The sequence below is a fragment of the Heptranchias perlo genome, chromosome 23 (assembly GCF_035084215.1).
Source record: "Heptranchias perlo isolate sHepPer1 chromosome 23, sHepPer1.hap1, whole genome shotgun sequence".
In the NCBI taxonomy this organism is placed as follows: Eukaryota; Metazoa; Chordata; class Chondrichthyes; order Hexanchiformes; family Hexanchidae; genus Heptranchias; species Heptranchias perlo.
The window spans coordinates 45,030,608-45,053,300 of record NC_090347.1 but is presented as its reverse complement, the minus strand read 5'-3'; the positions used below and the strand labels follow the sequence as shown (position 1 = coordinate 45,053,300).

The window sequence follows — 22,693 nt, the reverse complement described above, 5'->3', positions numbered from 1 at the left end:
ACCCCCAGATCCCTTTGCTCCTCTATCCCATTTTAACTCTTATTATCCAAGCAGTATGTGGCCTTCTTATTCTTCCTACCAAAACACACCACCTCACACTTATCTATATTGAAATTCATTTGCCAATTACACACCCATTCTGCAAGTTTATTAATGTCCTCTTGCATTTTGACACTTTCTTCCTTTGTATTAACTACTCCCCCAATTTGGTGCCGTCTGCAAATTTTGAAATTGTAGTTCCAATTCCCAAATCCAAATCGTCAATGTAAATTGTGAACAACAGTGGTCCCAGCACCGATCCCTGTGGAACACCACTTCCCAACTTTATGCCAGTCTGAGTAACTACCCTTAACCCCTACTCCCTGTTTACTGTTTTGTAGCCAGCTTGCTATCTATTCTGTTACCTGTTCCCTGAATCCCTGAATCCACAGGCTCTGACCTCAATCAAGAGTCTACAATGTGGCACCTTATCAAAGGACTTTTGAAAATCCAAATATATTACATCTACTACATTACCCTTGTCTACTCTTTCTGTTATTTCCTCAAAGAATTCAATAAGATTGGTCAAGCATGATTTTCCCTTCTGAAATCCGTGCTGACTATTCTTTATTATATTTTCGTTCTCTAGATGTCTTTCTATTACATCTTTGAGTAAAGATTCCATTATCTTTCCTATCACCGACATGAAGCGAACTGGTCTATAGTTTCCTGGACTTGTTCTATTTCCCTTTTTAAATATAGGAATAACATTAGCTGTTGGCCAGTCCTCTGGCACTATTCCCTTTTCCAATGAATTTTTATTTTTATGTAATAGTGCCTCTGATATCTCCTCCCTAACTTCTTTTAATATTTGTGGATACAATCCATCCGGTCCGGGGTTTTATCCTCCCTAAGTTTGATTAGTTTATCAATTATTTCCCCCCCCCCCCCCCCCGTTCCATCTTAAATGTCTTTTTGATCTCTTCTTTTAATGTCCTGCCCACCTTCTTAGTCTCCCTGGTAAATACTGAGGCAAAATAACTATATATTTCTGCCATTTCACTGTCATTACCTGTGAGTTTATCGTGTGTATCCCTTAGTGGCCCTCTCCCTATTCTGATTTTTCTTTTGTTATTTATGTGTCTGTAGAATACTTTACTATTTCTTTATATATTCCTGGATAATTTAATCTTGTAGTTCCTCTTTGCTTTCCTAATTGTTTTTTTGACTTCTTTCCTCACCTCTTCATATTCCCTTTCGTCATTCTCTCCTTTATTGTCTATGTACTTAGTGTATGCCTTTTTCTTTAGTTTCAATTTTACCCTTATCTCTTTATTCATCCATGGTGTTTCATTATTGGCTAGTTTGTTCTTGGTGTTTAGAGGAATATATTTCTCCTGAACTCTATAGATCACCATTTTAAATATTACCCACTGCTGTTCTGTCTCTGTCAAAAAAAAATTCCAGTTTACCTTCTCCAGTTCCATTCTCATCCCCTCAGAATTAGCTTTTTTCCAATCTATTAATTTGGTCTTTGTCTTCCTTATGTCTTTCTCAATCATTATTTTAAACCTTATTATGTTAAAAATACTATTGCCTAAATGTTCTCCTATGCTTTATAAATAGAGGCATAGAGTACAAAAGCAAGGAAGTTATGCTAAACCGTTATCAAACACTGGAGTATTGCGTTTAATTCTGGGCACCACAGTTTAGGAAAGATGTCATGGCCTTAGTAAGGGCGCAGAAAAGATTTACTAGAATGGTGCAAGGAATGAGGAACTTCAGTTATGTGGAGAGACTGGAGATGCTTAGAACAGAGAAGTTTAAGGGGAGATTTGATAGAGGTGTTCAAGATCATGAACAGTTTTGATGGACTAAATAAAGAGAAACTGTTTCCAGCGGCAGAAGGGTCGGTAACCAGAGGACACAGATTTAAGGTGATCGGCAAAAGAGTCAGAGGCGACATGAGGAAACATTTTTTTATACAGCGAGTTGTTTTGATCTGGAATTCATTGCCTGAAAGGGTGGTGGAAGCAGATTCAATAGTAACTTTCAAAAGGGAATTGGATAAATACTTGAAGGGAAAAAAATTTACAGGGCTATGGGGAAAGAGCAGGGCAATGGGACCAATTGAATAGCTCTTTCAAAGAGCCTGCACAGGCACGATGGGCCAAATGGCCTCCTCCTGTGCTGTACTGACTGTGATATGATGCTTACTTCACTTATCTGTTCTGGTTCATTTCCCATTACTCGATCCACCAGTCATTTCTCTCTTGTTGAGCTTCTCACAGACTGGGTAAGAAAGGAGCCATGTTCACACTGTAAAAACTCCATTCCCTTTCCTCCTTTCCCTCCCTCTTGCCAGTTTATTTGGGGGTAGTTAAAATCTCCTATGATTATCATTCGATGCTTTTTACTCATTTCATAGATTTGTTTAAATATTTCATCCTCTACTTCCCTCCCATTATTAGGTGGTTTGAAGAATATCCCTATTAATGTGATCAATCCCTTCTTATCCTTTGTTTCAATCCTTATGGATTCTGTTCTATCTTAATGTTACTTACGTCCTTTTTTCTATTGCCATTATGTTGTCTCTAATTAAATACAGTTACCCCACCCACCTTCTTCCTTCCTTATCCTTTCTAAATACATTATACCCTGCAATATTTAACTGCCAGTCCTGTTCTTTATGTAGCCGTGTTTCAGTTATCCCTCCTACATCTGGCTCCTCGCTAGGAATTATTGCCTCCAGTTCCCCCGTTTAGTTTTGGATGCTGTGCACATTTCTGTACAGGCAATTTAATTTGTTTTTAATAATTATTCCCCTCACTTCATTTTTTAACAGTCATTTTGTACTAATGTTCTATAACTGTGTTTGTTCCCTGACTGTTTATGTTATCCTTATTCCATACCTTGGTCTGACCTTTAATCTCAGTTCCTATTTCTTTTATCTTCAGACTTATGTTATCCTCACCAGATTCTACCACCCCCCCCCCCCAAAAGTCTTACTAGTTTAAAATCCTATCTACAGCTCTATTTATCCTTTTTGCTAGGACTCTGGTCCTATTCCGGTTCAGGTGGAGCCCGTCCCAATGGAACAGCTCCTTCCTGTCCCAGTACTGGTGCCAGTGTCCCGTGAAATGGAACCCCTCCTTCCCACACCACTCTTTCAGCCACGTGTTCACCTTTCTGATCTGTCTATCCCTACACCAATTAGCACACGGCTCTTTGAGCTTTTTGCTTCATATTGCTTGGGTTCCAGTTATGAGCAGCCCTGCTGCCCTGATCTGTGAGACAACAGTGCGTGTTTCAGGGTGGTCAGTGTGTGTCCCAGAGTGCTGACGCTCTGGGTATCAGTCTTACTGAGTGATTTCTCATTTTAATCATGTAAATTACTGCTGGAGATTTCCTGTTTGACAGGTCACCGTGACAACGTGAAATGTTTTCACTGCGATGGAGGCCTCCGAAATTGGGAGCTGGGCGATGATCCGTGGATGGAGCATGCAAAATGGTTTCCACGGTACTGACCATGGGCACCTTAACATGACATGTGGCGGAGTGTGTTTCTGTATCTGAGCGGGGCAGCCCATGTTACCTAGATGCTGCCCTGTGTGAGTGTGTATGTGCTGTGAGAGTGTGTGTATGTGCTGTGTGAGAGTGTGTATGTGCTGTGTGATGGTGTGTGTGAGTGTGTATGTGCTGTGTGAGTGTGTGATGCTGTGTGAGTGTGTGATGCTGTGTGAGTGTGTGTATGTGCTGTGTGTATGTGCTGTGTGAGTGTGTGTATGTGCTGTGTGAGAGTGTGTATGTGCTGTGTGAGAGTGTGTATGTGCTGTGTGAGAGTGTGTATGTGCTGTGTGAGAGTGTGTATGTGCTGTGTGAGAGTGTGTATGTGCTGTGCGAGTGTGTGTATGTGCTGTGCGAGTGTGTGTATGTGCTGTGCGAGTGTGTGTACGTGCTGTGTGAGAGTGTGTATGTGCTGTGTGAGAGTGTGTATGTGCTGTGCGAGTGTGTGTATGTGCTGTGTGAGAGTGTGTATGTGCTGTGTGAGTGTGTGTATGTGCTGTGTGAGAGTGTGTATGTGCTGTGTGAGTGTGTGTATGTGCTGTGTGAGTGTGTGTATGTGCTGTGTGAGTGTGTGTATGTGCTGTGTGAATGTGTGTATGTGCTGTGTGAGTGTGTGTATGTGCTGTGCGAGTGTATGTATGTGCTGTGGGAGAGTGTGTACGTGCTGTGTGAGAGTGTGTATGTGCTGTGTGAGAGTGTGTACGTGCTGTGTGAGTGTGTGTATGTGCTGTGTGAGTGTGTGTATGTGCTGTGTGAGTGTGTGTATGTGCTGTGTGAGAGTGTGTACGTGCTGTGTGAGTGTGTGTATGTGCTGTGTGAGTGTGTGTATGTGCTGTGTGAGTGTGTGTATGTGCTGTGTGAGTGTGTGTATGTGCTGTGCGAGTGTATGTATGTGCTGTGGGAGAGTGTGTACATGCTGTGTGAGAGTGTGTACGTGCTGTGTGAGAGTGTGTACGTGCTGTGTGAGTGTGTGTATGTGCTGTGTGAGTGTGTGTATGTGCTGTGTGAGTGTGTGTATGTGCTGTGTGAGTGTGTGTATGTGCTGTGTGAGAGTGTGTATGTGCTTTGTGAGTGTGTGTATGTGCTGTGTGAGTGTGTGTATGTGCTGTGTGAGTGTGTGTATGTGCTGTGTGAGTGTGTGTATGTGCTGTGTGAGAGTGTGTATGTGCTGTGTGAGTGTGTGTATGTGCTGTGTGAGTGTGTGTATGTGCTGTGTGAGTGTGTGTATGTGCTGTGTGAGTGTGTGTATGTGCTGTGTGAGAGTATGTGCTGTGTGAGTGTGTGTATGTGCTGTGTGAGAGTATGTGCTGTGTGAGTGTGTGTATGTGCTGTGTGAGAGTATGTGCTGTGTGAGTGTGTGTATGTGCTGTGTGAGAGTATGTGCTGTGTGAGTGTGTGTATCTGCTGTGTGAGAGTATGTGCTGTGTGAGTGTGTGTATGTGCTGTGTGAGAGTATGTGCTGTGTGAGAGTATGTGCTGTAGCAGGGTACAGTAGCATAGTGGTTATGTTACTGGGCTAGTAATCCAGAGGCCTGGACTAAAATCCAGAGTCATGAGTTCAAATCCCACCACGGCAGCTAGCAAATTTAAATTCAATTAATTAAATAAAAATCTGGAATTAAAATACTAGTATCAGTAATGATGGCCATGAAACTACCGGATTGTCGTAAAAACCCATCTGGTTCACTAATGTCCTTTAGGGAAGGAAACCTGCCGCCCTTACCCGGTCTGGCCGATATGTGACTCCAGACCCACAGCAATGTGGTTGATTCTTAATTGCCCTCTGAAATGGCCTAGCAAACCACACCACCACCTTCTCGAGGGCAATTAGGGATGGGCAATAAATGCTGGCCTTGCCAGCGACGCCCACATCCCGTGAGCGAATTAAAAAAAAAAAAAATCTGCTGTGTTTGCGTGTGTCTGTATGTACTGTGTGTATGCGTGTGTGACTGCACATGCATGTGGGAATGTGTGTGCTGTGCACGTGTGAGTATTTGTGCGAGAGGGTTGTGTGCTGTGCGTGTGTGTGTGTGCGGTACACATGTGTGAGAGTGTGTAGTGTGTGTGTGAATTGCTGGTTATCCGGTTGTTGATTATCACTCAGTGAATTTGTGAATATGATGTAATTTTTAAAAACATAGGAAATAGGAGCAAGAGTAGGTCACACGGCCCCTCGAGCCTGCTCCGCCATTCAATAAGATTATGTCTGATCTTTGACCTCAACTCCACTTTCCTGCCCTATCCCCATATCCCTTGATTCCCCTACAGTCCAAAAATCTATCTATCTCAGCCTTGAATATATTCATGATGTGGAGATGCCGGTGATGGACTGGGGTTGACAATTGTAAACAATTTTACAACACCAAGTTATAGTCCAACAATTTTATTTTTAATCCCACAAGCTTTCGGGGGCTTCCCCCTTCCTCAGGCGGTGTGGAAGGGGGATGCCCCCGAAAGGAAGGGGGATTAAAAATAAAATTGTTGGACTATAACTTGGTGTTGTAAAATTGTTTACAATTGAATATATTCAACGACTCAGCATCCACAGCCCTCTGGGGTAGAGAATTCCAAAGATTCACAACCCTCTGAGTGAAGAAATTCCTCCTCAGCTCAGTATTAAATGGCTGACCCCTTATCCTGAGACTATGTCCCCCAGTTCTAGACTCTCCAGCCAGGGGAAACAACCTCTCAGCATCTACCCTGTCAAGCCCTCTCAGAATCTTATATGTTTCAATGAGATTACCTCTCATTCTTCTAAACTCCAGAGAATATAGGCCCATTCTACTCAATCTCTCCTCATAGGACAACCCTCTCATCCCAGGAATTAATCCAGTGAACCTCCGTTGCACCACCTCTAAGGCAAGTATATCCTTCCTTAGGTAAGGAGACCAAAACTGTACACAGTACTCCAGGTGAGGTCTCACTAAAGCCCTGTACAACTGTAGTAAGACTTCCTTACTCTTGTACTCCAACCTCCTTGCAATAAAGGTCAACATGCCATTTGCCTTCCTAATTGCTCGCTGTACCTACATGCTAATTTTTTGTGTTTCTTGTCCGAGGACACCCAAATCTCTCTGAACACCAACATTTAATAGATTCTCACCATTTAAAAAATATTCTGTTTTTCTATTCTTCCTACCTCACATTTCCCCACATTATACTCCATCTGTCACCTTCTTGCCCACTCACTTAACCTGTCTATATCCCTTTGCAGACTCTTTGTGTCCTCCTCACAGCTTACTTTCCCACCTAGCTTTGTATCATCAGCAAACTTGGATACATTACACTCGGTCCCTTCATCTAAGTCATTAATCAGTCAGAGAGGATGTTGTCACATGTCAGTGACATCCTGCCCACTGACGCCCACAGCCAGCACCCTAGAAAACCAGGAGCCAATATCCTGCTGCTCCAAATGAAATGGTTGTTGTAGTCTGTCACACTTTAAAATATCAAACGCATAATAAAGCAAGGAAGGGAGCCAGTTATTTCCTGCTGGTTTTTCTGACCTGGCCTCTTTCATGGGTCAGCGGATTTACAAGTAGCTGCCAATCTAGAGAAATTTGTTTCGACAATGACCCTCTAACTGTGCTGTTCTAACTGCTCCCCACCTCAGCCCCCCTGGGCCAGGGAGAGAATCAGCCTGAGTTCCTACCTCTGGGATGTGATTTTTACTCCGGGCCGGGTGCCCCACACGTCCGCAGATATTCACGTGGGGAACCTGGAGGCGAATTGAGTGTGTCACTATCTGCGATCGCAACTCAACTGAAGGTGAGTATTGGAACTTCCGGCTTTCCCAACGTGACAGGCAGCCGGATTGATAAACTAGCTGCCTGTCAGCAGGGAAAGGAGCTGCAAATGAGAGAGGGGAGCAGGAGGGAGAGGGAGAGAGAGATTGTCGGCACTCCAAAACAATCGGATTGGGGGGGGGTCGTGGATGACATCGGGGGGGTCAGCCAGCATTGGGGATCGGGGTGGGGGGGGTCAGCCAGTATCGGAGATCGGGGTTGGGGGGCTCAGCTAGCATCGGAGATCGGGGGTGGGAGGAGGGGGGAGGGCTCAGCCAGCATCGGAGATCGGGGGGAGGGGGGCTCAGCCAGCATCGGAGATCAGGGTGGGGGGTTCATCCAGCATCGGAGATCGGGGTGGGGGGAGGAGGGGGGAGAGTCAGCCAGCATCGGAGATCGGGGGGTTCCACCATCGGTGGGGGGGGCAGGGGGGTGATTGCGGGGGCCCTGTCAGCCAGGTGAGCTTGTTGGGCCTGGATGAAGCACTCCTGCTCCTCCGGGCCCACAAGCAGTGCAATAAAGGCCCTCACTCACCTCATGGATCCGGCCCTCCCCGCCTGCTTTCACCTGACGTGAAGCAGAAGTGATGGGAAACCCGAACAGGTACGGTTAAGTTCATTGAAGTTTTCCAATACACAAAATATTAAGTACCTCAAGTATTTCAATGAGGTACATTGCCCCTTTAAGTATGGGTCCGCCAGCTTTAAGTGGGGTGGGGGCCTTCTGCTGTGCACACACATATAAACCTGCCTGGGTTAAACCCAGAAGCGGGTGTGTTGGAGCCGGGATGCGGTCCCACTCCAAATATCTACTATTTTGACCACCCACCCGTTCTTGGGGGTTAAAATTACCCCCAATGGTCTCAGCTGGAAAGTGCAGACCTCAGGGGAGGACAGGATCGGTGCTGCTCCACGGTTGAATGTCCTGACAGAACCTACTGCCGAAGCTCACATGTGAACAGTGGTCACTTAGACAAGGTACCGGAGAGCAATTGACACCTATAGGTCTCCAGGGAGTCAGCTTCTTCAGGAGAGGAGGGCAGGAGTTGATTCAATGCGTACTGTGTGATATTCGATAAATCTTGTGTTATTTTCTGTAACTATTTTTAATGTCCTGTTTTGCCAGCTGCGAATATTTACTCCAGGTGAAAGGGAGAGATTATGTGAATAGGATCCAGGAACTGCATTCCGATATCCTGGAGACAGCGGTGGGCTCAGTAACATTGGTGCAGCCATTCTGTGTGTGTGTCTGTTAGAGTTCCTAACTCTGGTTTGAAGTATTCCTGCAGGTCTGATCATTTGATATCGGACCATGTAACACTCAGTCATGTAACATGCGATATGTGTGTGTAAGTGTGAGCACGTGTGCGTGTACACGCATGTGTGTGCACGTGTGTGTGCAAATGTGCACATGTGTATGTGTGCACATGTGTTTGTGTATGCGTGTATGTGTGCACGTGTTTGTGTATGCATGTGTGTGCACGCGTGTGCGTGTGTATGCATGCACTTGTGCGTACATGCATGTATGTGTGCACATTTGTGTGTGCACATCTGTGCGCATGTGTGTGTGCATGTGTGTGCAGCATGCATGCATGTGTACGTGTGCATGTATGTATGTGTGTGCATGTGTATGTGTCTGTGCACATGTGTGAAGGTGCACATGTGTGCATGTTCACGTGCATGTATGTGTGCATGTGTGTATGTGTGTGCACATGTGCATGTATGTGCACACGTGCATGTATGTGTGCACAATTGTGTGTACGTGTACGTGTTTTTTTTTTCGTTCATGGGAGGTGGGTGTCGTTGGCAAGACCAGCATTTATTGCCCGTGAGAAGGTGGTGGTGAGCCGCCTTCTTGAACCGCTGCAGTCCGTGTGGTGAAGGTTCTCCCACAGTGCTGTTAGGAAGGGAGTTCCAGGATTTTGACCCAGCGACAATGAAGGAACGGCGATATATTTCCAAGTCGGGATGGTGTGTGACTTGGAGGGGAACGTGCAGGTGGTGTTGTTCCCATGTGCCTGCTGCCCTTGTCCTTCTAGGTGGTAGAGGTCGCGGGTTTGGGAGGTGCTGTCGAAGAAGCCTTGGCGAGTTGCTGCAGTGCATCCTGTGGATGGTACACACTGCAGCCACGGTGCGCCGGTGGTGAAGGGAGTGAATGTTTAGGGTGGTGGATGGGGTGCCAATCAAATGGGCTGTCTTCTCCTGGATGGTGTCGAGCTTCTTGAGAGTTGTTGGAGCTGCACTCATCCAGGCAAGTGGAGAGTATTCCATCACACTCCTGACTTGTCCTTGTAGATGATGGAAAGGCTTTGGGGAGTCAGGAGGTGAGTCACTCACTGCAGAATGCCCAGCCTCTGACCTGCTCTTGTAGCCACAGTATTTATGTGGCTGGTCCAGTTAAGTTTCTGGTCAATGGTGACCCCCAGGATGTTGAATGTCAAGGGGAGGTGGTTGGACTCTCTCTTGTTGGAGATGGTCATTGCCTGGCACTTGTCTGGTGCGAATGTTACTTGCCACTTATCAGCTCAAGCCTGAATGTTGTCCACGTCTTGCTGCATGTGGGCTCGGACTGCTTCATTATCTGAGGGGTTGCGAATGGAACTGAACACCGTGCAATCATCAGCGAACATCCCCATTTCTGACCTTATGATGGAGGGAAGGTCATTGATGAAGCAGCTGAAGATGGTTAGGCCTAGGACACTGCCCTGAGGAACTCCTGCAGCAATGTCCTGGGGCTGAGATGATTGGCCTCCAACAACCACTACCATCTTCCTTTGTGCTAGGTATGACTCCAGCCACTGGAGAGTTTTCCCCCTGATTCCTATTGACTTCAATTTTACTAGGGCTCCTTGGTGCCACACTCGGTCAAATGCTGTCTTGATGTCAAGGGCAGTCACTCTCACCTCACCTCTGGAATTCAGCTCTTTTGTCCATGTTTGGACCAAGGCTGTAATGAGGTCTGGAGCCGAGTGGTCCTGACGGAACCCAAACTGAGCATCGGTGAGCAGGTTATTGGTGAGTAAGTGCCGCTTGATAGCACTGTTGACGACACCTTCCATCACTTTGCTGATGATTGAGAGTGGACTGATGGGGCGGTAATTGGCCGGATTGGATTTGTCCTGCTTTTTGTGGACATGACATACCTAGGCAATTTTCCACATTGTCGGGTAGATGCCAGTATTGTAGCTGTACTGGAACAGTTTGGCTAGAGGCACAGCTAGTTCTGGAGCACAAGTCTTTAGCACTACAGCTGGGATGTTGTCGGGGCCCATAGCCTTTGCTGTATCCAGTGCACTCAGCCGTTTCTTGGTATCACGTGGAGTGAATCGAATTGGCTGAAGACTGGCTTCTGTGATGGTGGGGATATCGGGAGGCGGCCGAGATGGATCATCCACTCGGCACTTCTGGCTGAAGATGTTTGCAAACGCTTCAGCCTTGTCTTTTGCACTCACGTGCTGGACTCTGCCATCATTGAGGATGGGGATGTTTACAGAGCCTCCTCCTCCCGTTAGTTGTTTAATTGTCCACCACCATTCACGACTGGATGTGGCAGGACTGCAGAGCTTTGATCTGATCCGTTGGTTGTGGAATCGCTTAGCTCTGTCCATAACATGTTGCTTCTGCTGTTTAGCATGCATGTAGTCCTGAGTTGTAGCTTCACAAGGTTGGCACCTCATTTTTAGGTACGCCTGGTGCTGCTCCTGGCATGCTCTTCTACACTCCTCATTGAACCAGAGTTGATCCCCTGGCTTGTTGGTAATGGTAGAGTGAGGAATATGCCGGGCCATGAGGTTACAGATTGTGCTGGAATACAATTCTGCTGCTGCTGATGGCCCACAATGCCTCATGGATGCCCAGTTTTGAGCTGCTCGATCTGTTCTGAATCTATCCCATTTATAACGGTGGTAGTGCCACACAACACGTTGGATGGTGTCCTCAGTGCGAAGACAGGACTTCGTCTCCACAAGGACTGTGCAGTGGTCACTCCTACCAATACTGTCATGGACAGATGCATCTGCGACAGGTAGAGTGGTGAGTGTCCAGTCTGGCAGCTATGTCCTCAAGACTCAGCCAGCTCAGTCAGTCGTGGTACTACTGAGCCACTCTTGGTGATGGACATTGAAGTCCCCCACCCAGAGTACATTCTGTGCCCTTGCTACCCTCAGTGCGTCCTCCAAGTGGTGTTCAATATGGAGGAGGACTGATTCATCAGCTGAGGGAGGGCGGTAGGTGGTAATCAGCAGGAGGTTTCCTTGCCCATGTTTGACCTGAAGCCATGAGATTTCATGGGGTCCAGAGTCAATGTTGAGGACTCCAGGGCCACTCCTTCCTGACTGTATATGTGTGTGCGTGCACGCACGTCTCTGTATGTGTGCACGCACGTCTCTGTATGTGTGCACGCACGTCTCTGTATGTGTGTGTGACCTATAGGAACAGTCCCCGGCAGTCAGTAGATGGAGGGGTTCCAGGGCCGTCTTGGTGGGATCCCTGCCCGAATCAGATGGGGGAGGGTGGGGAGGCCGGGGCTGGGGATTCCCTCTTTGTGCTACGATCAGAGGTCAGGAGGGCTGGGGTGGCCCAAGGGGTCTGGGGGGAGCTCTGCTGGTTTTCAAAGGGAAGAAAGTTTTTAGAACTTACCTGGGCCTCTTCTGTCCAGTCCGCTGCTGCCACCATCTTCCTGCCACCGGCCAGCAGACAGTCCGGGACTCCCCCTGCCGTGACGTTAATGTTACGTCATGGCGTTGATGGTGTCATCAGCTGCGACTTCTGCATCTTAAGTAGGCCCCGCCTCCTTTTAGCCGGAGCCTCGGCCAGGGCCTGAATCGCCACCATTAATATTATGGCGGCCGGGAAGACGGCGGGTTGTGGAGGGGATTTCGGATTTCATGATTTTAATCCTAGGCCGACCTTTGCTGCACATTGAGGGGGGGTTAAAATCGAGGCGTGTGTGTGTGTGTGTGTGTGTCAGTATTTATGTGTGTCAGAGTGTGTCTGTGTGTGTGTGTCAGTATTTATGTGTGTCAGAGTGTGTGTGTCAGTATTTATGTGTGTCAGAGTGTGTGTGTCTGTGTGTGTCAGTATTTATGTGTGTCAGAGTGTGTGTGTGTGTGTGTCAGTATTTATGTGTGTCAGTGTGTGTGTGTGTGTGTGTGTCAGTATTTATGTGTGTCAGAGTGTGTGTGTGTGTCAGTATTTATGTGTGTCAGTGTGTGTGTGTGTCAGTATTTATGTGTGTCAGAGTGTGTGTGTGTGTCAGTATTTATGTGTGTCAGTGTGTGTGTCAGTATTTATGTGTGTCACAGTGTGTGTGTGTGTCAGTATTTATGTGTGTCAGAGTGTGTCTGTGTGTGTGTGTCAGTATTTATGTGTGTCAGAGTGTGTGTGTCAGTATTTATGTGTGTCAGAGTGTGTGTGTCTGTGTCTGTCAGTATTTATGTGTGTCAGAGTGTGTGTGTGTGTGTGTCAGTATTTATGTATGTCAGTGTGTGTGTGTGTGTCAGTATTTATGTGTGTCAGAGTGTGTGTGTGTGTGTCAGTATTTATGTGTGTCAGTGTGTGTGTGTGTGTCAGTATTTATGTGTGTCAGAGTGTGTGTGTGTGTCAGTATTTATGTGTGTCAGTGTGTGTGTCAGTATTTATGTGTGTCACAGTGTGTGTGTGTGTCAGTATTTATGTGTGTCAGTGTGAGTGTGTGTGTCTGTGTGTGTCAGTATTTATGTGTGTCAGAGTGTGTGTGTGTCAGTATTTATGTGTGTCAGAGTGTGTGTGTCAGTATTTATGTGTGTCAGAGTGTGTGTGTCTGTGTGTGTCAGTATTTATGTGTGTCAGAGTGTGTGTGTGTGTGTGTCAGTATTTATGTGTGTCAGTGTGTGTGTGTGTCAGTATTTATGTGTGTCAGTGTGTGTGTCAGTATTTATGTGTGTCAGAGTGTGTGTGTGTGTGTGTCAGTATTTATGTGTGTCAGTGTGTGTGTCAGTATTTATGTGTGTCACAGTGTGTGTGTGTGTCAGTATTTATGTGTGTCAGTGTGAGTGTGTGTGTGTGTCTGTGTGTGTCAGTATTTATGTGTGTCAGAGTGTGTGTGTGTGTCAGTATTTATGTGTGTCAGTGTGTGTGTGTCAGTATTTATGTGTGTCAGTGTGTGTATGTGTGTGTGTGTGTCAGTATTTATGTGTGTCAGTGTGAGTGTGTGTGTGTGTGTGTCAGTATTTATGTGTGTCAGTGTGTGTGTGTGTGTGTGTGTGTCAGTATTTATGTGTGTCAGTGTGTGTGTGTGTGTGTGTGTGTCAGTATTTATGTGTGTCTGTGTGTAAGTACGAGGCTGTTAATTACTGTGTTTTCTTGTAGTTTCAGGGTGGATCTCAGTCCCGAACACCTGTCAGACAAGGTGCGTTTTATAAAACACAATCTGTGTGGGGGTTAAGGGTGGGTTGTGGGGTCAGTTACTGGGCCTAGTTACTGGGATGTGCCGGACTGTCCTCGGGTGACCCGTGCTGCGGTGGCCGCGAGTGACCCGGTTCGTTGGACGGGCGATGGGCTGTGGGCGGAGTGAGCCCACCACCCGCCCGCTGAAATCCGCTGGAGACTTGAGCCATTTCCACGGTCGGGGCTTCATTCAAACATTTATCGGGAATCTCGCTGATCGCCAGGGGTGGTGGGAATTCCTGCAGCCCCTCCTGCGGAGCCGAGCTGGCAGCAAACGATGGAGAGGGGAGACGGTGGGGGGGCACGGGCGGCCTGACAGCTGGCGGGAAGATGTTCCGAGTGGCCCCTTTGACCGCTGCTTTGGCCACTTTACGTTGAGTTCAGCTGGACGGGGCCCACACTCGCCATGGCAACATTAAATTTTATCAGACTCCTATTTCCCGGCCAGCTTCAAAATCGCGGCAGGCTGCACTGGGATTGTGGTCTTGCTACCACTCCATTCCCACCGAAGAACAGGGCGGTACTGAGACCAAAATCGGCCCCAGTTGGCCCTGCCCTGTAAGGAAGGCTCCGGCCCGCGCCCAGGACCATATCCTGTTGATAGGGGAATTCTTAAGGTCCTGAGCCAGATCTTACTTATGGAGGCAACTGGACAGATTTTGGTTCCTCTCAGTGTCAGGCCCTGCCCAGGGAGAGGGCAGCCCAGGGCCTGTTTTATATGGACGGCAGAATACATTTAGAATAAGGTCAGGCAGGTTTGAAGACTGTACACAGGGAGGGGATTCAATGGATTCCCTGAGCAGTTTGACACTGGATTCACTTTCTGTGCGGCATCAAATAGAAGTGGTGCGGACCCTCTCACATCTCCCATCTCTGGAGACTGCTCGGGCCCTGACTCGAGTTTATTCTGCAAGTTTACCATCAATGGCCCCTTAATAAACAAGGGATTTCAGCTCAAACGGAGAAAGAACTTGCATTTGTGTAACTACTTTCACATCCTCAGGACGTCCCAAGGCTCTTCACATAGAATTACATAGAAATTCACAGCCAATGAAATACTTTTGAATTGTAGTCACTGTAGGGAAACATCGCAGTCAATTTGCACACAGCAAGATCCCACAAAATGACCAGTTAATCTGCTTTAGTGACTTTGGTTGAGGGACAAATATTGGCGAGGACACTGGGGAAAACTCCCCCGCTGCTCTTCGACTAGTGCCTGAGATCTTTAACGTCCACCCGAGAGGGCAGACGGGGCCTCGGTTTAATGTCTCATCCAAAAGACGGCACCTCTGACAGTGCAGCACTCCCTCAGTACTGCACTGAAGTGTCAGCCTGGATTATGGGCTCAAGTCCCTGGAGGTGGGGCTTGAACCAATGACCTTCTGGCTGTAGAGCGGGCAGTGCTACCCACTGAGCCACGGCTCCTAATCCAACAGGGAAGGTGCTGGACACCTGGGAAGGGGGGGTGGGGGTTGTGGAAATGATCTGAGCAAATGGCCGAACAGCATTCCACATTCCCATCTCTGTTCCACCCTTCTGCCTCAGGACGTGATCTTCAAAGGGAGGAGCACGCTTGAAGTCTCACTGTAAATGTATCTCCTTCCAGATGTGGTTGGAAACGCGGAGCTGTCTCCTCTCATGCAGTCTGCCGTGGTTCAGAGTGCGCTGCAGATGGGGTTTGATCGCAGTTTGATAGAGTCTTTGGTTGAAAGCAAGTACCTGCTGACTGGGACACTGTACAGCTCAGTCAGTGACCTTCTGTCTGATCTACTAGGGGCTGAGGAGGAAGAAATAGAAAGCAGACAACTAAATACAGGTATAACTTCAAAAAAAACCTAGCTTCTCTTCCTTTCTCTCTGAATTGTTAGCTGTGTCTCATGTTCTATTGGGAGGACTTGACTGTAAAGTCTTGTGTTTTCACAGTGATATATGTACTCCATTTTTACCCTTGCAGCCCTTGGGGTGTAATCAGCATACATTCTGAGATTGGTTACAGACCATCACACTGATTGGTGATTTTGTTTCTTGCAGGCGTTGACCAAAGGCCAAGGGAAGCCACACGTGCTCCAAGTGAGAGGAGAGAGGCAACAGCTCAGGAAAGGGGTGAGCTCCAAACAGGGCATTCTGGTGGCTCAGGGTCCCAGATTCGATCCGTGGTCAATGCTGAGTTAGCTGAGCTCTGCTCGGACAACAGCAATGGTTTTCTAATTGATCTCATCATCCCTAGGATAGAATCAGGCTTGGATGAGATGGCAGGGCGGGGGGGGAGGGGGAAGCAGCTAGGTTTCTTGCTCTTGACTGCTAGGCATTGACTGACCCCTTCTCCCCCCACTCCCACCCCAGCTGGGAAGTGCATGTGTCCAGATTACAGTATGGATAGGATTAGACTTGGTGGTCAAGCTGCTCACGATCGAACGGCCTGCCCAGGCTTACACATAAAGCATGGCTACCTGGCTGACGTACTCATTGATTAATGATTCTGTGGTTGGCGGTTCAGATCTGTCGCCTTTTTAAAGATCTAGGTGCTACTTGTGTGGCCCAGAGTAGATCAGCTGTGATTACCAAACCAAAGGACTGAATCTCTAACGGGAGAATTTTCACCCCTTCTAGATAAGACGTCAATGGGCAAACTCACAGTCAACCTGTCTTGACAGAGTTCTTGATTTGGTTTCAAAGAGCTGATGATATCACTGCCCAGTTCTGTCCACGTCTGCTAGCAGTGAGTTGGTCGCCACTTGTCTTTCATTCAGGGAGTTAACTTCTGTAGAAAGTGTATTCTTGACAAAGTGAATGATATCACTTTTGATGACATCAATTGAGGAACAGTGGAAGGCCAAGAGTGCTTTCTCTGTGGGATTCCTGCATGTGTTGTGACGAGATGACAATGGTTCCTTTATCAGGACCTAACATTTGCTTCCTCTGAGAAAGTTGCGTATCCAGCTCAAGAGGGCAGCATCTCAATGGGCCCAGGATGCCTGGTCCTATCAAAGGCTTTTGGAACGCTGTACTCCAATGTTGCACCAAGTCTTACTCACCCATCACCCCTGACCTCACTGACTGATATTTTCTCTCTATCTCCCAATGCTTCAAAATTCTCATCCTCGTGCTTAAATCTCTCCATGGCCTTGCCACTCCGTCTCTGTAATCTCCTTCAGACCTGTACCCTCCCAGAGCTCTCCATTCCTCTGACTCCGGCTCCTTGTGCATCCTCCCTCACTTTGCCCCAACATTGGCAGCAGAACCTTCAGCTGGCTCAGGTCCAATCTCTGGAATTCCTTTCCTAAACCCCTCCACCTTCCTCTCCTTCTTTAAGACACTACTTAAAACCCATCTCTTTGGCCAAGCTCTTGGTTACCCGTCCTAATCTCCTCCATCTTGGCTTGGTGTCCATTTTCTTTCAGGCCTCTTTCACCTGCCTTGGGATGTTTTCTACATTAAAGGCACCGTAAAAAGTAATTGTTGGTTTCTGGACCAGCGTCCCGGAGACGAGTAAAGGCAGTTTGATATTCCATTGATCATTCACACTCGTTGCTTCTACAACAACTCTATTCATTGGTGGATTCCACGTGGGAGGGTGGGGTAGTCGTATTGACTAAAAGCTGATACTGGAGTCAGGCTTTTAAAATCAGAGAGAGCTGTGAAAGTGGGAGCAGTCGGACAGCAAAGGGCTATGAGAAGCATGGAGTACGGGAGGGGAGTTAGAAAATTAGCTTTAAGTCAAGTAAGATGACCCACTGAAGTGGAAGAGTGTAGCATTTTTTTTATTATTACATGGAATCAAGTTGTATTGCTGGAAATAAGTGAAACTGACCGTAGCCGTTGTTTACATAAGAAATAGGAACAGGAGTAGACCATACGGCCTCTCGAGCCTGCTCCGCCATTCAATAAGATCATGACTGATCTTTGACCTCAACTCCACTTTCCCGCCCTATCCCCATATCCCTTGATTCCCGTAGTGCCCAAAAATCTATCTATCTCAGTTTTGAATACACTCAACGACTGAGCATCCACAGCCCTCTGGGGTAGAGAATTCCAAAGATTCACAACCCTCTGAGTGAACAACTTTTTCCTCATCTCAGTCCTAAATGGCCAACCTCTTAATCCTGAGACAATGACCCCTAGTTCTAGACTCTCCCGCCAGGGAAAACTGCTCCTCAGCATCTACCCTGTTAAGTCCTCTAAGAATTTTATACATTTCATTGAATCATAGAATGGTTACAGCTCAAAAGGAGGCCATTTGGCCTATCAAGCCCATGCCGCCTCTTTGTAAGAGCAATCCAATTAGTCCCGTTCTCCCACTCTTTCCCCATAGTCTTGCAAATTTTTTCCCTTCAAGTATTTATCCAATTCCTTTTTGAAAGCCACAATTGAATCTGCTTCCACCACCCTTTCAGGCAGTGCATTCCAGATCATAACTACTCGCTGTGTAAAAAAGCTTTTCCTCATGTCGCCTTTGGTTCTTTTGTCAAATCACCTTAAATCTGTGTCCACTGGTTCTCGACCCTTCCGCCAATGGGAACAGTTTCTCTTTACTAGCTTCTAAACCCTTCATGATTTTGAACACTTCTATCAAATCTCCTCTCAACCTTCTCTGCTCTAAGGAGAACAACCCCAGCTTCTCCAGTCTGTCCACGTAACTGAAGTCCCTCATCCCTGGAATCATTCGAGTAAATCTTTTCTGCACCCTCTCTAAGGCCTTCACATCCTTCCTAAAATGTGGTGCCCAGAATTGGACACAATACTCCAGTTGTGGCTGAACTGATGTTTTATAAAGATTCATCATAAAGCATCTCCTTGCTTTTGTACTCTATGCCTCTATTTATAAAGCCCAGGATCCCGAATGCTTTTTTAACCGCTTTCTCAACCTGCTCTGCCACCTTCAAAGATTTCTGTACATACATCCCCAGGTCTCTCTGTTCCAACACCCGCTTTAGAATTGTACTATTTAGTTTATATTGCTGCTTCACAATCTTCCTGCCAAAATGTTTCGCTTCGCACTTCTCTGCGTTAAATTTCATCTGCCACGTGTCCGCCCATTCCACCAGCCTGTCTATGTCCTCTTGAAGTCTATCGCTATCCTCCTCACTATTCACTACACTTCCAAGTTTTGTGTTATCTGCAAGTTTTGAAATTGTGCCCTGTACACCCAAGACCAAGTTATTAATATATATCAAAAAAAGCAGTGATCCTAGTACCGACCCCTGGGGAACACCACTATATACCTTGCTCCAGTCCGAAAAACATCCGTTCACCACTACTCTCTGTTTCCTGTCACTTAGCCAATTTCGTATCCATGCTGCCACTGCCCCTTTTATTCCATGGACTTCAGTTTTGCTGACAAGCCTATTATGTGGCACTTCATCAAACTACCTGTGAAAGTCCATATACACAACATCCACTGCATTGCCCTCATCAACCCTCTCTGTTACCTCATCAAAAAACTCAATCAAGTTAGTCGAACACGATTTGCCTTTAATAAATCCGTGCTGGCTTTCCTTTATTAATCCACACTTGTCCAGGTGACTATTAATTTCAATGAGATCACCTCTTATTCTTCTAAACTCCAGAGAAAATAGGCCCATTCTACTCAATCTCTCCTCAAAGGTCAACCATCTCATCCCAGGAATCAATCTAGTGAACCTTCGTTGCACCGCCTCTAAGACAAGTATATCCTTCCTTAGGTAAGGAGGCCAAAACTGTACACAGTACTCCAGGTGTGGTCTCACCAGAGCCCTATATAATATAACCTCCTTACTCTTATACTCCAAACCCTTGCAATAAAGGCTAACATGACATTTGTTTTCCTAATTGCTTGCTGCACCTGCATGTTAACTTACTGCGATTCGTGTACCCAAGGTTCTGTCCCCTGATCTCACTGTCGAGTAAAGCAGATTAACAATCCGTATCCAGTCCTAACTCGATCAACCATTGGGGAGACTGAAGAAATACACGTGTGATAAGCACGAATATCCGGTCAAGATCACACCCCTGGGTTACACAACTTACAAGTAGATACAGGGCAGTGTGAGTCAACTCCTATTAAAAAATAAGACGTTCAGGTCACTGACGGGGGAGATTGATACCCGAGGAGGGGTCTATGGGAGATCTGAGTTTCGAACAGTGATGTTAGGAGAAGAACAGGGAACGTGTTGATGTGACAATTTTGGCCCTCCATCTTAATACAGATATTAACCTATTATTTAATGGATCAGTACCTCCAGTAAAACAGCAGACAGAGGAATTCAGTTCACTAATACACTATCACAGTAATGTGGTGTTGGGTGACACTGTCCAAGTGGTGATCTGAGGCAGTCAGTTACGACATTATACTCCAGATACCAGAAGTGTTTTCTCATGAGGAATGGGGGAGGGAAGATCAGTGCTCTGGTTGTTCACTCTCACCACCTAGTGACCAGTTGCAGAGTAGCGAGGAGGTCATAATCCACTGTTACTTTGTGCATGATGTGATAAAGTCAATATAAACGGTCTAAATATCTTTGTGTCTTCCTACGTCTACAGACTTGAGTGCTGAAGAACAACTGCGGCAGCTCAAGAATGAACGGACCTGTAAAGTGTGCATGGATAAAGAGGTCTCTATCGTTTTTATACCTTGCGGACACCTGGTTGTGTGCAGAGACTGTGCTCCTAATCTTCGGAGGTGCCCCATATGTAGAGCTCTCATTAGAGGCAGCGTACGAGCCTTCATGTCCTAACGTCTGCAGGTACCGGAACATTCCGATTCTCCATTCTGTGCCGACTCTTTGTTGGAGCAATCCAAAACTAATCAAACTAATCCCACTCTGCCCATAGCCCTGTATCAATCCAAAACTAATCAAACTAATCCCACTCTGCCCATAGCCCTGTATCAATCCAAAACTAATCCCACCGCCCACTCTCTCCCCATAGCCCTGTATCAATCCAAAACTAATCAAACTAATCCCACTCTGCCCATAGCCCTGTATCAATCCAAAACTAATCCCACCGCCCACTCTCTCCCCATAGCCCTGTATCAATCCAAAACTAATCCCACCGCCCACTCTCTCCCCATAGCCCTGTATCAATCCAAAACTAATCCCACTGCCCCACTCTCTCCCCATACTCCTGTATCAATCCAAAACTAATCCCACCGCCCACTCTCTCCCCATAGCCCTGTATCAATCCAAAACTAATCCCACTGCCCCACTCTCTCCCCATAGTCCTGTATCAATCCAAAACTAATCCCACTGTCCCACTCTCTCCCCATAGCCCTGTATCAATCCAAAACTAATCCCACTGCCCCACTCTCTCCCCATAGTCCTGTATCAATCCAAAACTAATCCCACTGCCCCCCTCTCTCCCCATAGTCCTGTATCAATCCCAAACTAATCCCACCGCCCCCTCTCTCTCCATAGTCCTGTATCAATCCAAAACTAATCCCACCGCCCACTCTCTCCCCATAGTCCTGTATCAATCCCAAACTAATCCCACCGCCCCCTCTCTCTCCATAGTCCTGTATCAATCCAAAACTAATCCCACTGCCCCACTCTCTCCCCATAGTCCTGTATCAATCCAAAACTAATCCCACTGCCCCACTCTCTCTCCATAGTCCTGTATCAATCCAAAACTAATCCCACTGCCCCACTCTCTCCCCATAGTCCTGTATCAATCCAAAACTAATCCCACTGCCCCACTCTCTCCCCATAGTCCTGTATCAATCCAAAACTAATCCCACTGCCCCACTCTCTCCCCATAGTCCTGTAACTTCCTCCGCTTCAAATATTTATCCAATTTTCCCTTAAATGATTCAATGGTCTCTGCCTCAACCACTCCCTGTGGCACAGCATTCAATGCTCCAACAATCCTGTGTAAAGAAATTTATCCTAACCTCTCCTCATTCTCTTAGTGATCATTTTAAATTGGTGACCCCTCATCACCAAATCCCAAACCAGAAGAAATGGTCTTTCCCTATGATCCTGGCTCTCTCCGATAGTTATCTTCTTCATCCCATAGGCAATCACATGCTTCCTATGACATGAACCTTCATCTCCCATGTAAAGTAAAATAGGACAGTAGCCTCCGGGAGAGCAATGAACCCTTTTACCATGAGGGCAGGCACTGAAACCCAATGTCATTGTACAATCCTGATCTCCTCAACTAATGGGAACATTGCACCGACAGATTGTTAGCTCAGGCCCCAAACTACAAATTTGTGTTTATCAAGCAGTTAAGCTAGCCAGGGCAAGAGTAAGTTGGTCGGTCAGATAAATTACAGTGTTACACTTAACATACAGTATGTTCCAAAACAATAAAAGCTCCATCTTTAGCATTTGAACCCTTTGGACCATTCTTGCCGCCATGACTCATGGTGTGTAATTATCACCTTCACCACCTGGATAGCAATCTGGAGGAGCCAATCGCCCGCCTGTTATAAAGAAAGAAAGACTTGCATCTCTATAGTGCTTTCCACAACCTCACTGTTAATTGTATCATGTGATTTATATCAATTAGTATTGATTAATTAATTTTATTAAGGTGGCGTGTGTCAATTGGGGACTCTTGTATCCTTTTTATAGAAGAGATTATCCAGGGTGTGGTGTGTGTGTAAGGGGGACCTCTGAGTAAAGGCTTGGAAGCAACTGAAGACCAGGCTCTAGTATTCTCTCCTTCACCACTTGGCTATCCAATTTTATAACACTCAGGATGCCCCAAAGCACTTTACAGCCAATGAAGTACGTTTTTGAAGTGTAGTTACTGTTGTAATGTAGGAAATACGACAGCCAATTTGCGCAGAGCAAACAGCAATATGATAAATGGCCAGATCATCTGTTTTTAGAGATATTGGTTAGGGGATAAATATTGGCCAGGACAACGGGGAGAACTCCGCTGCTAATTCAATAATACCTTTTACATCCACCTGAGAGGGCAGACATGGCCTCGGTCTAATGTCTCATCCGAAAG

General features: G+C 46.6%; 1 protein-coding gene across 1 annotated transcript in view; it reads left to right on the top strand.

The window, feature by feature from the left end:
- LOC137341333 (baculoviral IAP repeat-containing protein 7-like) overlaps positions 1-22,693 on the top strand; it is a gene marked incomplete at its 5' end in the record, with an annotated part of 30,233 nt that overhangs the window by 5,759 nt on the left and 1,781 nt on the right. The window contains 6 exons of the mRNA XM_068004458.1: positions 3,400-3,499; positions 8,457-8,538; positions 13,679-13,718; positions 15,363-15,572; positions 15,788-15,859; positions 20,276-20,478. Of these exons, the coding sequence (XP_067860559.1) occupies positions 3,400-3,499; positions 8,457-8,538; positions 13,679-13,718; positions 15,363-15,572; positions 15,788-15,859; positions 20,276-20,469 (698 nt within the window). The remainder of the gene's footprint in view (positions 1-3,399; positions 3,500-8,456; positions 8,539-13,678; positions 13,719-15,362; positions 15,573-15,787; positions 15,860-20,275; positions 20,479-22,693) is intronic.